This window comes from Zootoca vivipara, chromosome 4 (genome assembly GCF_963506605.1).
Source record: "Zootoca vivipara chromosome 4, rZooViv1.1, whole genome shotgun sequence".
In the NCBI taxonomy this organism is placed as follows: domain Eukaryota; kingdom Metazoa; phylum Chordata; class Lepidosauria; order Squamata; family Lacertidae; genus Zootoca; species Zootoca vivipara.
In genome coordinates, this window is record NC_083279.1 from 24,744,235 (window position 1) to 24,757,323 (window position 13,089).

The window sequence follows — 13,089 nt, forward strand, 5'->3', positions numbered from 1 at the left end:
TTTTGTTTCCCACCCCTTTGCAGATGTACTTAAGGGGTTGTCAGATTCAAAGGCGGGATTCTAAAAATGGTGTAAAAGTGGGCTTTCCTTGGGTGACGAGTTAGGGATACAAAATGGTTTCTCCTACGCTGTCGATTTGGGGTGTTGTTTTTTTTTAAATGTTACTGACCTGCCCTGTTTTGTACCTGGGGATATTAGGCGGTCAACATCACAAATGTGGATAGGGTGGTGATGGTGGTGGTTGTTGTTTATTGAGTTTATATACAGCCCTATACCCCAGGGGTTATCACTTAATATCCTTCAAACCTGCCACACACACACACAGAAGTAAGCCCCACTGACTTCAATAGGACTTCCTCCCAGGTAGGTATGCATAGGCTTGCAACCCTAGTTGCACTTGGGGGGGTGTGTGTTAAAGACAGAAGCTTAATTTCTTGCCCCCAAGCCTCCTGCTATGTTCTTATGGGTGAACCTGCAATTATGATGATGGGATGGGGCGCTCTAAAAAATTATGTGGAACAAAAGGGTGTGATCTTGTGATTGTAGCTCTAGGCATCTCAGAACATTTTCACATGTAGCATTAAAAGTGACATTTGACCTAACAGACAGCAAGCAATTTTAAAACTGATTTGTGAAAACAGTCTGTCTTCTCTGTATCTTTGTTTTGATCCTACGTAATGCTGTTGACTTATTAATGAGTCAGCAGAACTCCAGAAGTGTTCCTTGTTTTTAAAAAGCTCTTCAGGCATGCAAGAGTGTGAGTATGTGAGTTTGTTTGTTTGCTTGCTTGCTTGCTTGCTTGCACACATACATGCTTGCTTGTAAATATGCCTGAATGCAGGAAACTTGATATTTACCACACAGATGTATTTGCTGTCATCTTAAGTCTGGCTGGGGAGAGGTTGCTCTTTGTCAGGCAGACCAAGGACTCTAAGGAACTTTTCCTTGTTTGACATGCAGGAGTGGAAGAGTGTTTGGCACTCTGCCTGGTCAGATCAGTCACTGTCAGCCAATCAGGAGCACAGGCCCCTTGGCTTGTGTTGACGTGTGACATCCATTGCCCTTTCCTCACTTTACTGTCCACATGGGACCTCTATAGGAGTGAAACTAGATTTTGTTACTGTTCTCACAGAGGCAGTTTTAAGTCTCATATTTCCTTCATCTGTTGCTTGGTGTACTGCTGCATTGTCTGCAGTCCACCAAATGACAGCAAGCTACTGTGTACTGCATGTGTTTAATTGTGTATAACCACTATCCACTGCTTTCATACTCTGTCATTAACAAATTAGAATCTGCAGACATCCCCTGAAATGTTGAGGAAGTTAAAGTATGCTAAGGAACAACTAATCCTTTCAATCTGAAGAATACACTCTCAAGCATCTATACCTCTCATGTCATAGAATCATAGAGCTGGAAGAGACCACAAGGGCCATCCAGTCCAACCCCCTGCCAAGCAGGAAACACCATCAAAGCATTCTTGACATATACCTGTCAAGCCTCTGCTTAAAGACCTCCAAAGGAGGAGACTCCACCACACTCCTTGGTAGCAAATTCCACTGCCGAACAGCTCTTACTGTCAGGAAGTTCTTCCTAATGTTTAGGTGGAATCTTCTTTCTTGTAGTTTGAATCCATTGCTCCGTGTCCACTTCTCTGGAGCAGCAGAAAACAACCTTTCTCCCTCCTCTATATGACATCCTTTTATATATTTGAACATGGCTATCATATCACCCCTTAACCTTCTCTTCTCCAGGCTAAACATACCCAGCTCCCTAAGCCGTTCCTCATAAGGCATCATTTCCAGGCCTTTGACCATTTTGGTTGCCCTCTTCTGGACACGTTCCAGCTTGTCAGTATCCTCCTTGAACTGTGGTGCCCAGAACTTGACACAATACTCCAGGTGAGGTCTGAGCAGAGCAGAATACAGTGGTACTATTACTTCCCTTGATCCCTTGCTATACTATTGATGCAGCCCAGAATTGCATTGGCTTTTTTAGCTGCTGCATCACACTGTTGACTCATGTCAAGTTTGTGGTCTACCAAGACTCCCAGATCCTTTTCACATGTACTGCTCTCAAGCCAGGTGTCTCCCATCCTGTATTTGTGCCTTTCTTTCTTTTTTTGCCCAAGTGTAGTACTTTACATTTCTCCCTGTTAAAATTCATCTTGTTTGCTTACCGCCCAGTTGTCCAATCTGTCAAGGTCATCCTGAAGTGTGATCCTGTCCTCTGGGGCATTAGCCACCCATCCCAATTTGGTGTCACCTGCAAACTTTCTCAGGATGCCCTCAAGCCCATCATCCAAGTCATTGATAAAGATGTTGAATTAAGACTGGGCCCAAGACAGAACCCTGTGGCACCCCACTAGTCACTACTCTCCATGATGAGGAGGAGCCATTGATGAGCACCCTTTGGGTTTGGTCAGTCAGCCAGTTACAAATCCATTGAATGGTAGCATTGTCTAGCCCACATTTTACCAGCTTCTTTACAAGAATATCATGGGGCACCTTGTCAAAGGCCTTGCTGAAATAAAGATAGGCTACATCCACAGCGTTCCCTTCATCTACCGTGTTTCTCATATTATAAGATACGTCTTATATTATTTTTTTCCTCAAAAAACTCACTATGGCTTATTTTCAAGGGATGTCTTATTTTTTCCCTCCTCCTCCTGCCGCGGCCGGCATTGCTGCTGCGCCTATCACTATGTCTTATTTTCGGGGTATGGCTTATATGCCTTGAATGCTTAAAAATCCTGCTATGGCTTATTTTATGGGTATGTCTTAAAATATGAGAAACAGGGTACCAGGCTTGTAATTCTGTCAAAAAATGAGATCAGATTAGTCTTGACATGACTTATTTTTCAGAAACCCATGCTGACTTTTAGTGATCACAGCGTTCCTTTCTAGGTGCTCACAGACCGTTTGCTTAATGATCTGCTCTAGAATCTTTCTTGGTATTGATGTCAGGCTGACTGGGCGGTAATTGTTTGGGTCCTCTCTTTCCCCCTTTTTGAAAATAGGGACAACATTTGCCCTCCTCCAGTCTGCTGGAACTTCGCCTGTTCTCCAGGAATTTTCAAAGATTATTGTCAGTGGTACTGAAATCACCTCTGCCAGTTCTTTTAATACTCTTGGATGTAGTTCATCTGGCCCTGGAGACTTGAATACATCTAAACTAGCCAAGTATTCTTGTACTACCTCCTTACTTATTCTGGGCTGTGTTTCCCCTGCTGAATCATCTGCTCCATATTCTTCAGGTTGGGCATTGTTTTCTTTTTTTGGAGAAGACTGAGGCAAAGAAGGTATTGAGGAGTTCTGCCCTTTCTCTGTCCCCTGTTCGCATTTCACCATATATGTGTCCAGTTAAACATCTCCAAAAGAGAGATTTCACTCCTATGAAGCTGAGCTTTGTATTTTTTCACAAAACATTGTTACTTGCCTAAACTTAGTCAGCCTAACCCTTCTTTCTCACCCTTACCCACTTTAATGCTGCATGACAAATTCAGGGACATATACATACATGACAGTTCATTTTAGACTATATACGCAGCAACAGTTATTACACATACAGGGGGATCCTATGCATATTTCCACAGAAACAAGTCCCAATATGTTCAGTGGGATTCACTCTCAAGTAAGTTTCCACAGAATTGCAGCCTTAATTTGTTAATAGCTTGTTCTGGTAGTAAAATTTCGGTGTTCCTAGTTCATGTGTGTTCCTTCATAATGTGACTTTTTGACCTTTAGAAAAAAATGCTGGATACTGGTAGTTGCGTCCAGAGACAGAGCCATAATTTTGCAGAATAACAGCAGAGAACATGAAGTGGCTATAGTTATGTGAGTTTAGAAACAATCTACTCCATATCCTCACATTTTGCAATTAGCTGAAAAAATTGGGTGATTACGATGAATGGATACAGATGCACAAATTCATCTTCAACTTTTTTAAATAAGAAAAAAATGACTCTAAAAATGAAAGGGTTGGGATAAAGGGCACGATGAAATGCTGGTCCAAATTAGTTATGAGGAAGCCAATATCCCTTTAATAAGGTACAGTATTATTAACATACAGAAGTGGAGCACTAATCACCATCAATCAAGTGACAGGAAATGGGATAAAGTACAAATTACACCTGTTCCTTGTACTACATGTGCAGCCTAATCCTATGCATGTTTAGTTGAGAGTAAATCCCTTTCAGTTCAGTGGGGTTTACTTCCAAGCATACATAGGACTGAAGTCTTTGTGAGAGGGTGTGATGCACAGAATACTTTTAATGCAGATCATGTGTATATAAGCGTGTCCTTTTCTGCACATTTGAAGTAGTGGTTGAATAACTGCTGATTTGGTGTATTTTTGTATTTTTCAGTGCATGTTTGTATGGAATACAAATATAAAGTTTAAAAGGTGTATGCTCTTTTATCACACTGTGTTTTATTTCCATTTAGAAAGCACTTTCTTCATGTTGCCTATTGCAAAAGGTCAAATAAAATAAAATGGAAATGCCTTATTTATCGATTAAGAAACCACACTCAGAATTATAAAGTTGTAAAAGAATATACCATTCCTCACCCCTTGTTCTTTGTCTGTTTAATGCAGAGAGACCCACTTTACCTGATAACTACACTCAGGACACATGGCAGAAGCTTCATGAAGCAGTCAGAGCAATTCAAAGCAGTACATCTATTAAATATAATCTTGAAGAGCTCTACCAAGTAAGAGTTTATATGAATAAAATGGATATTTTAGAAGTAGTGATTTGGGAGATTTTCTGTCTGTAACAAAGAATACATCACGTGGAAAACCTGTCCTTGGACATTTCTAATGCCCTGATGCCTATATTTCTCCCTGCCTAGATTTCTGTGTGCATAGGGGTGCATTCAGGTACTCTATCCTTTATGTGCACCTGTGCTCCAACTTTTTCCTAACTAAATTCAGAACACACCCTATTCCATCCCCACCCCCTGCTCTCGCCACTCTCCCACACCCTCATGCCACTCATCCACTCTCACCCAGTATTCTGGCGATCAGGAGAGTCATGCCACAGTGCTGGATGGGAAGGCGCTTTGGTGTGATGCTGCTGACAATCACCAGAGTGAGCATCTTTTGGTCCAGTGCTTGAACCAGAGCACCAGACCAAAAAAAGGGACATTCGAGGATCAAAACAGAAGCCGGAATTGGCTTCTGTCAACTGGGGTGTCCCAGTAAAAATGGGACAGTTGTGTTGGACTTATGGCAAGAAACTAAAAAATGAATCTTACTAAAATGTCAGGAGTGGTGTGTTCTTATAGATTTATAAATATACAAGGGAGCCTGCAAGAAAATAATGCATTGTGGAATGCATTGTTGAGTCCAGCTAGTCAGGCAGCCATGCCTTCTCTCAGGACACTCCATTTCCCCCACCCCACCCAGTATTCTCATTTGGGTCACCTTGGATTAATTTTCTTTTGAACTGGCTATTTTTGAGCATTCTCTCCATTTTATTCTCGGTGCTTGAATAAACTACGAGTATTCTGTCTGGTGAAGCAGTTGCCCAGAAATCTTCCCATAAGTTGAACTGTTTCAAGAATATAGTTAAGTAAGACAAAATAGGTTTACCCAGAAGAGGACGGGGAGATCTGTTGTCTCTCCCTGGGATATCTCTTCCGGAAATATTCTATTCCTCCTTAAAAAAAAAAAAGTATCTGAAACCTGGGGGAGGGGAAGGAGGTGGTGGTGGCTACCTTGATGTTGCTGAACTCTTTCTTTGTCCTTATATCCCAGGCTGTTGAAAATGTCTGTTCTTATAAAGCATCACCTATGCTGTATAAACAGCTAAGACAAGTCTGTGAAGACCACGTGAAAGCCCAGATACTGCAGTTTAGAGAATATCCTTTTTATATACAAAAAATGCAGCTAAACAGTTACAGTGGTACCTCGACTTACGAATTTAATCCGTTCCGAACGGACCTTCGTAAGTCGAAAAAATCGTAAGTAGAAGCCTATTTGGGGGGGGGGGAATCGTAAGTCAAATCAACCCCTATTAAAAATTCATAAGTTGAAAAAATCCTATTCACGCCGCATCCAAAATGGCGGACACAGCTCCATTCGTAACTCGAAACATTCATACGTCGAGTCATTCGTAAGTCGAGGTACCACTGCATTAATAGTTTTAGTGTTCATAAAGTATACATTGTAGTCTCATCAAAGTAAAAATGCTTCACAAATAATGTACTTGGAATCTGAAAAATAATGTCTTGTTTATGGTTTAGGTTTGTAGCATGTTGGCATCTTTTCACAGTGATATTGAAGTTAACAAGGCCGTCTGCATTCTTAATTTCCCCAGAGTGTTGCTTGGGTCTCGCTTGGTTTAGATTGTGTTCTAGAGTGGAGAATCTATTGCTGACAGTTCTTGAAGATTTGGGGTATGATTAATAATCAGTGCAATAATTTCCTGTGTTCAACTATACTAAGAATCATATATTTCCCCTCTTGGATGCTTTCAGGGAGACTCCAGATTCTTAAAGACTTGATGTGGTTGTCACAGTAAAAGTCGAAATTCTTTCAGAAATGATAGCTCCAAATTCAGGCTAGAATCCTAATCTATAACATATAACTCTATAGAGAGTAACTACTGATATATTGACTAAAAAAAAAAGATAGCTTCCCTTAACCTTTGTAGCACAGATTCTCTTGACAGTCTCCTGTTTTTAAAGAAAATAAACAGATGCTGGCAAGATCACTGCAGACAAATGGTAAGTTACATGTAGTTCATAATGCATATTTATATTTCATTTTATTTTTTAAAAAAGTTGTATATCCCACGTTTCTTCAAGCAGTTCAAAATGATATAAATCAGGAATGGGGAACCTGGTATATTTGGACTAAAAGTCCCATCCATTCCAGCCAGGATGGTCTGGGGTCTCGGGGATGATGGGGTTTGTATTCCAACAACATCTGGAGGTCTACAGGTTTCCCATCCCTGATGTATATGAGTCTCATTTTTAGCCTCACAACAGTCCTATGAGGTAGGATAGACTGAGAGATGATTGTTGTCCCATGATCACCAGGGCCCCCTAGTCATAGTCTGACACTAGCTACTGTGCAACACAGCTCATAAAGGCATTTCAGGTTCACATCTATTGTTTGCCCCTGTTAATCAAATGGATGAAAATTTTTATTTGCTTCGCTTAACTCTTAGATTCTTTGTTAAATTAACTAAATGATATATGTATTTATGACTTGGAAAAGTTTTACAAAAACTGAATGAGAAAGCTGAATCCAATTATATTCCTTTGGATATATAAACTTTGATCTTTGTAGCACTTTAACAGCTTTTGACTGCTTGAAAAGCTATTGGTTAGCTCTTAATTCTGTTACTACAAAATAATTTATCACCAAGTCCCTATGAAATTAAGCAGCTGCTTTTGAAAAACAGTTTGCAGCATGATTGTATGGGCAAACAGAGTTGGGTGTTCTTTGCAAAACTGGTCATTACTTTGGTTTCTCTCTTTTTGTGTTGTGGGAGTTTGAAAGACTTTGAAATTTACTTCAGCTTAGTTTCCTAGCTGCATCCCTGCTTTTTTGCTCCCCGCCCCCCCAAAAGCAAAGAGTGCTTGAGCTGCTACCTAGTTTCACAAATACTGTATGAAGTTGCATAACAAATTTGAAGCTCGCTGGCTTCAAATTTAATTGCACATTGGTGCAACTCATTAGGAACTAGTTATTTGACTATGGGGAATGTGTGAAATCCCCTTAAGTATTTGAATTACATAAAGTTGCCTTTTTCACCCAAGCAAAATTAATTAGTAAAATTAGAATGACTGTGTCGTAACCAATTAATGCTGTTTTGGATTATCTTAAATATATTTTGGCTTTACATTAGCTAGCAATATTCATTTAACAAAATTTATATACTGTTTGGTTATATATAAATTTTCACATTTAATGGTCATTTGGCCCTATGGATTAATTCTACCCCATATTAGATATGTTTTATGTTAAGCTTCTTTAACAGTCATGCCCATAAAACATCAAGCTAAGATTATTAATATTGGATTAGTAACACATTAACATTGATTAAGATTAAGAGGTTATTGGGAATTGACTTTGAAATCTTACAGCTGCTTCTGAACTGCTGATATTGGCTAAGATAAGCAATATTATGTCTATGCTGGCCCTATTTTACTGCTTTTCACTCCAAATTATTACAACTCTAGGAAACATACATACTTTAAGAAAACTCCTTAAAATTCTTATTTGTTGGCGATCATATACAGTACTGTATAAATTCTTTCTTGGCTTGTAGATACTCTTCCTTGATGAAACTTTACGATATATTCTGAATGTATAATAACCATATTGATGAGGATAGGAAATCAGGAAATGTGACATATATGGCAGAGGTAATGCATAAGCACAGAAGATTAATTCTATCTTTATGGGTTGTTTTTTTGCAGATCATGATTAGAAGCATTTTTTTGTTTTTGGACCGTACTTATGTTCTTCAGAATTCAATGCTACCTTCTATATGGTAGGTACAGTATTTAAGTAGTATGTATGTTGGCAGTGTGTGGATCTGTTATTACAGTGTTGGCCATTATGCACCTGCGGTGTGAAATGTGGATATATGGGCTGTAAAATATACAAAGAGCAGAATGTAATATGAGTTGTAACAAACTAGGGATGGTAGTTGAGGGAAGTCAGCAGGGAAGGGGAAAATTGAAATTTGAATGTAATGATTACAGATATTGTTATAAGAGAAAAAAATCTAATAAAAATGATTTTTTTAAAAAAGGAATTGAACTCCAACATCTGGAGGGTCCTAGGTTCCACAAGCATATACTACTATCTCTGCAAAAATAAGAATTTTAGCAGGTGATTTCTGCTCCCATTTAACTGATAACCTGCACCCTTAAAATTTTCTTAAAACTTTAATAGCTATGTAGACAGGGCTTCTTTTATGCCCCTTCTACTGGTTCTGTAATCCTAATACTGCAAGTAATGCGTTCCTGCTGATCTAAATTTCAGCAAAAGTGCAAAAGGAATGGTCATTACAGTGGTAACCAGTTCTCAAGCCATGCAAGCACCTACAGTTGAAATTCTACTAGGGAGAAAACTCGGAACCTTCACATTGTGGAATAGAAGCATAATATGATTTTAGGTCTATAAGAACATGTAATGTTATATAAAATCAAATTGTAATTAACCTGTTATAATTTTACAGGGATATGGGATTAGAACTTTTTAGAAGCCATATTATTAATGATAAATTAGTTCAAACAAAAACAATTGATGGAATCCTGCTGTTGATTGAACGAGAACGGAATGGTGAAGCTGTAGATAGAAGCTTGTTACGAAGTCTGTTAAGTATGCTGTCTGATTTGCAAGTAAGTATAAAAGCCTAATATGTACAAGGCAAGTAAACATTACACTCCTTTTTCTGCTTTTCTGGATGGGAATAGAAAGTTGAGGCTTTACTGTCAGTTTGCAGTTCTTAGTGCAGAAAGTATTGAGCAAATACTGTAGAGATCTTTCCTATTCTAATTAATTCAAGAGGATGTGGAAGCTTCTCTGTGTGAAAGATAAAAGCAGAAGGTTCATGATGTTTGGGTTATTCTTCAGAGAAGCTGGGTACAGCTGGTTTGAACCAGTTCTGTTACTTTTAGTGTCAGCATGACCTTGACAGAAAAGATAAGGCCAGAAGGATCCTGGGTTTCACTTTCTCTTTATATCTTTTCCTTCTGGTGTGGTCGTCTGTACATAGATAGTGTTAAGATTTAGACTTATTATACCGGTAGTTATTGTAAGTTTAAGTTAAATCTGCGGCAACTGGATTTCTTATGGACTGTGCCAATCCTGAATGTATGAGATTTGTGACCATTATGCTCATTTGCCTTCAGTAGCAGAAAAGCTCTGTTGGACGAATTACAATTGCATCTGGTCTAATTTTTTTTTGGAATCCTGCAATGTGTTTAAGTTGTTACTTTGCTAACTATACATTGAAATCTACTCTGGATCAATATTGAGTAGACTTTCAACGACAGGCATCCCCGAACTTCGGCCCTCCAGATGTTTTGGACTAAAATTCCCATCTTCCCCAACCACTGGTCCTGTTAGCTAAGGATCATGGGAGTTGTAAGCCAAAACATCTGGAGGGCCGCAGTTTGGGGATGCCTGTTCAACGACACTTTCCTCCTCCCACCCCAAACTCTCAGCAAAAGCTCACAGAAAAGAGCTGAAATTTCCAGCTTGGCATGGTATTTGTACTGGTGCTTATTTGAAAAGTCATACCATATCACATGACCTGCTCAATTAAGGAGCAACCAGCTTCAAAGTGGGCATTCCTAACATCTCAGTATGCAGCGGCTAGACTGGTGACTGGGAGCAGCAGCCGAGATCATATACAGCAGTCCTCAAAGACCTACATAGGCTCCCAGTACATTTCTGAGCACAATTCAACGTGTTGGTGCTGACATTTAAAGCCCTAAACAGCCTTGGCCCTGTATACTTGAAGGAGCATCTCCACCCCCATCGTTCAGCCCAGAGGATCCTCTGGTTCAGGTCCTCCAAGGATCTTCTGATGGTTTCCTCACTGCAAGAAGCGAAGTTACAGGGGAACTAGGGCAGAGGGCCTTCTCGGTAGTGGCACCCACCCTGTGGAATACCTGCCCATAAGATATTAAAGAGTTGAGTAATTATACAGCATTTAGGATACATCTGAAGGCAGCCCTGTATACGGAAGCTTTTTAAGGTTTAATGTTTTACTTTGTTTTTATATATGCTGGAAGCCGCCCAGAATGGCTGGGGCAACCCAGTCAGATGGGCAGGATACAAATATCAAATTATTATTATTATTATTATTATTATTATTATTATTATTATTATTATTATTATTATCACTAAGGCAGTGTTTTGAGGTAGGAATGAGAGTCTTTTTGAACACAGGCAACCTCCCATTTACACGGGGGTTACATTCCAAGGCACCCCATTCTGCCCCCTTTTGTGACTTCGGATCACTTCCGGGTTTGGCTCGATGCACGGTTGCACACACATTGAAGCTTTCTTTAAACTAAGCATAATGTTAACCATGGTTTTGAACAGCACATCATACCATTAACTCCCTTCACTTGGGAGAGGTAAGGGGGGGAGCATGTGAGGCTGAGAGTCATTATGGCTTGTTCTTCCTTATGCATGTCACACATGTTATGTCCAAACCTGGAGAAACTCTGGTTAGTCTACCTAAAGTTTAATGGAACAAACCAACTTCAAATAGCGTAGACCAGGCATCCCCAAACTTTGGCCCTCCAGATGTTTTGGACTACAATTCCCATCTTCCCTGACCACTGGTCCTGTTAGCTAGGGATCATGGGAGTTGTAGGCCAAAACATCTGGAGGGCCGCAGTTTGGGGATGCCTGGCGTAGACTATGCTTTCTGATCTCAAACTGTTTTCTTAAACCATAGTTAAAATTACCCACAGTTCTAGATTAGAATGTAGCAGCAAACCTCAATTAGTAGAAAGAGGAAATAAAAGCTTTTTATTTCCTCTTTGTGCCCATACTGAAGGAGAATGAAAAAAGGAAATGAGCCCAACAAATTTGTAAAACTAGTTCAAGTGATATTCCTTCACTATTAGTTCCCTAATTGTAAGTAGGAATATTTCCTATGCCACAGGGTTGTTTGAAGAATGAATGAAATTAGTCTGCATCTATATTAGAACTATTTTTCTTGTAAAAACAATGTAAACATTTTAAGATGTGGAATTGTTTTTACACTTAACTTGTTTTATGGTTGTACCTATTTTATTTGTTTTGTAACTATATTTTATTGTTCTAACCCATCCTGGGATCTTATTGTAAATGGTGGGTAAGTAATCTAAATGAATGAATGAATAAAACAGCCTGTATTTAAAAGAAAAGTGCATAGAAGCTATGTTTTATCTTTTACTGACAAATTGCTGTACAATTTAGGCACTAACCTGATAAAATACATTAGTGTCTCTCTTAAATAGGTTTACAAAGATGCATTTGAACAAAGGTTTTTGGAAGATACAAATCGTTTATATACTGCAGAAGGCCAAAGATTAATGCAAGAAAGAGAGGTATGAAGTTAAACAAAATGTAGTAGGAATTGTTCCCAATATGAGTTCATATGCTTGAGTGGTTGTTGCATTAGGCAGAATCATTCAAATAGCTCTATGCATATGAACAAAAAGGTCATAGTAATGCATAGCAATTACCTTTTGAAACAGTTTTATTGTTAAATATATGGGATTTTTGTATGATATTTGAGGGATTATAGCCAAAGGAAAGCAGTAAGATTGCATAAAAATTGTATAAAGAGCCAATAATCTGGCTTCCACATGACTGTGTTTGAGTCCACATGATTGTGTTTGAGAACTTAGATGTTTCCAATTCCATGCAAAGAAAATCTCACCTCAGTATAGAGAGACATTTCTAAATATTTAGTTATTTACAAAGATTTATAAATGTGATTCTGAAGTTGTGTACAGAATTTAGAAAACAGGCAGTATTTTCTACCTCTCATAAAAGAAGCTGAAGTAGTTATGAATGTGAGTACTGAGATAGCATGGCAGAAGGCAAAAACCTCTCCAGAGAGAGGCTTCTTGTTGACATCATGGGTGCCAGGTCAAGGTCATCAGTGCTGTCCACAGCCTGCTTCTGCTGCAAACTTGCAGAGCTGTTTTTCTGAGAATTCAACCCTGCAGATGTGTCTGGACTGAAAGCAGTGTGTGCATTTCTGGATTTTTCCTAGTGCTGTAAAAATATTAATATCTCCTCAATTCTCTCTCTGTTTTGGGGGATGAGGTGAATATCTGTCAGGTTAGATTAAAATTGCCATTTGTGTATTTTGAGACTCCTTGCTGCAATAATTGCTTTTGGTTCATAGAAAAATGACTGAAATCACAATGGATAGCAGTTTTACTTTCTCTTGTTATTGCTGCCTGCCTGCTGTGAGCAAAAGGTGGGGTGGGATAACAGAATTACTACAAATAAATGAGCAGAGCCATCAATGCATATAGTTATCTACTGTATATGATTACATGAGGTAAGATCATACGAGCATATGGTCATGCTGTTTTACTATTTAGCAGC

At 39.0% G+C, this 13,089-nt stretch overlaps 1 protein-coding gene across 2 annotated transcripts in view; it reads left to right on the forward strand.

Annotated features, from left to right (window-relative positions):
- Nucleotides 1-13,089, forward strand: part of CUL4A (cullin 4A) — a 35,534-nt gene that overhangs the window by 1,050 nt on the left and 21,395 nt on the right. For both annotated transcript variants that reach the window (XM_035114918.2, XM_035114917.2), the window contains exons 2-7: nt 4,594-4,709; nt 5,758-5,861; nt 6,659-6,728; nt 8,433-8,506; nt 9,200-9,362; nt 11,985-12,074. In XM_035114918.2, the coding sequence (XP_034970809.1) occupies nt 4,594-4,709; nt 5,758-5,861; nt 6,659-6,728; nt 8,433-8,506; nt 9,200-9,362; nt 11,985-12,074 (617 nt within the window). The remainder of the gene's footprint in view (nt 1-4,593; nt 4,710-5,757; nt 5,862-6,658; nt 6,729-8,432; nt 8,507-9,199; nt 9,363-11,984; nt 12,075-13,089) is intronic.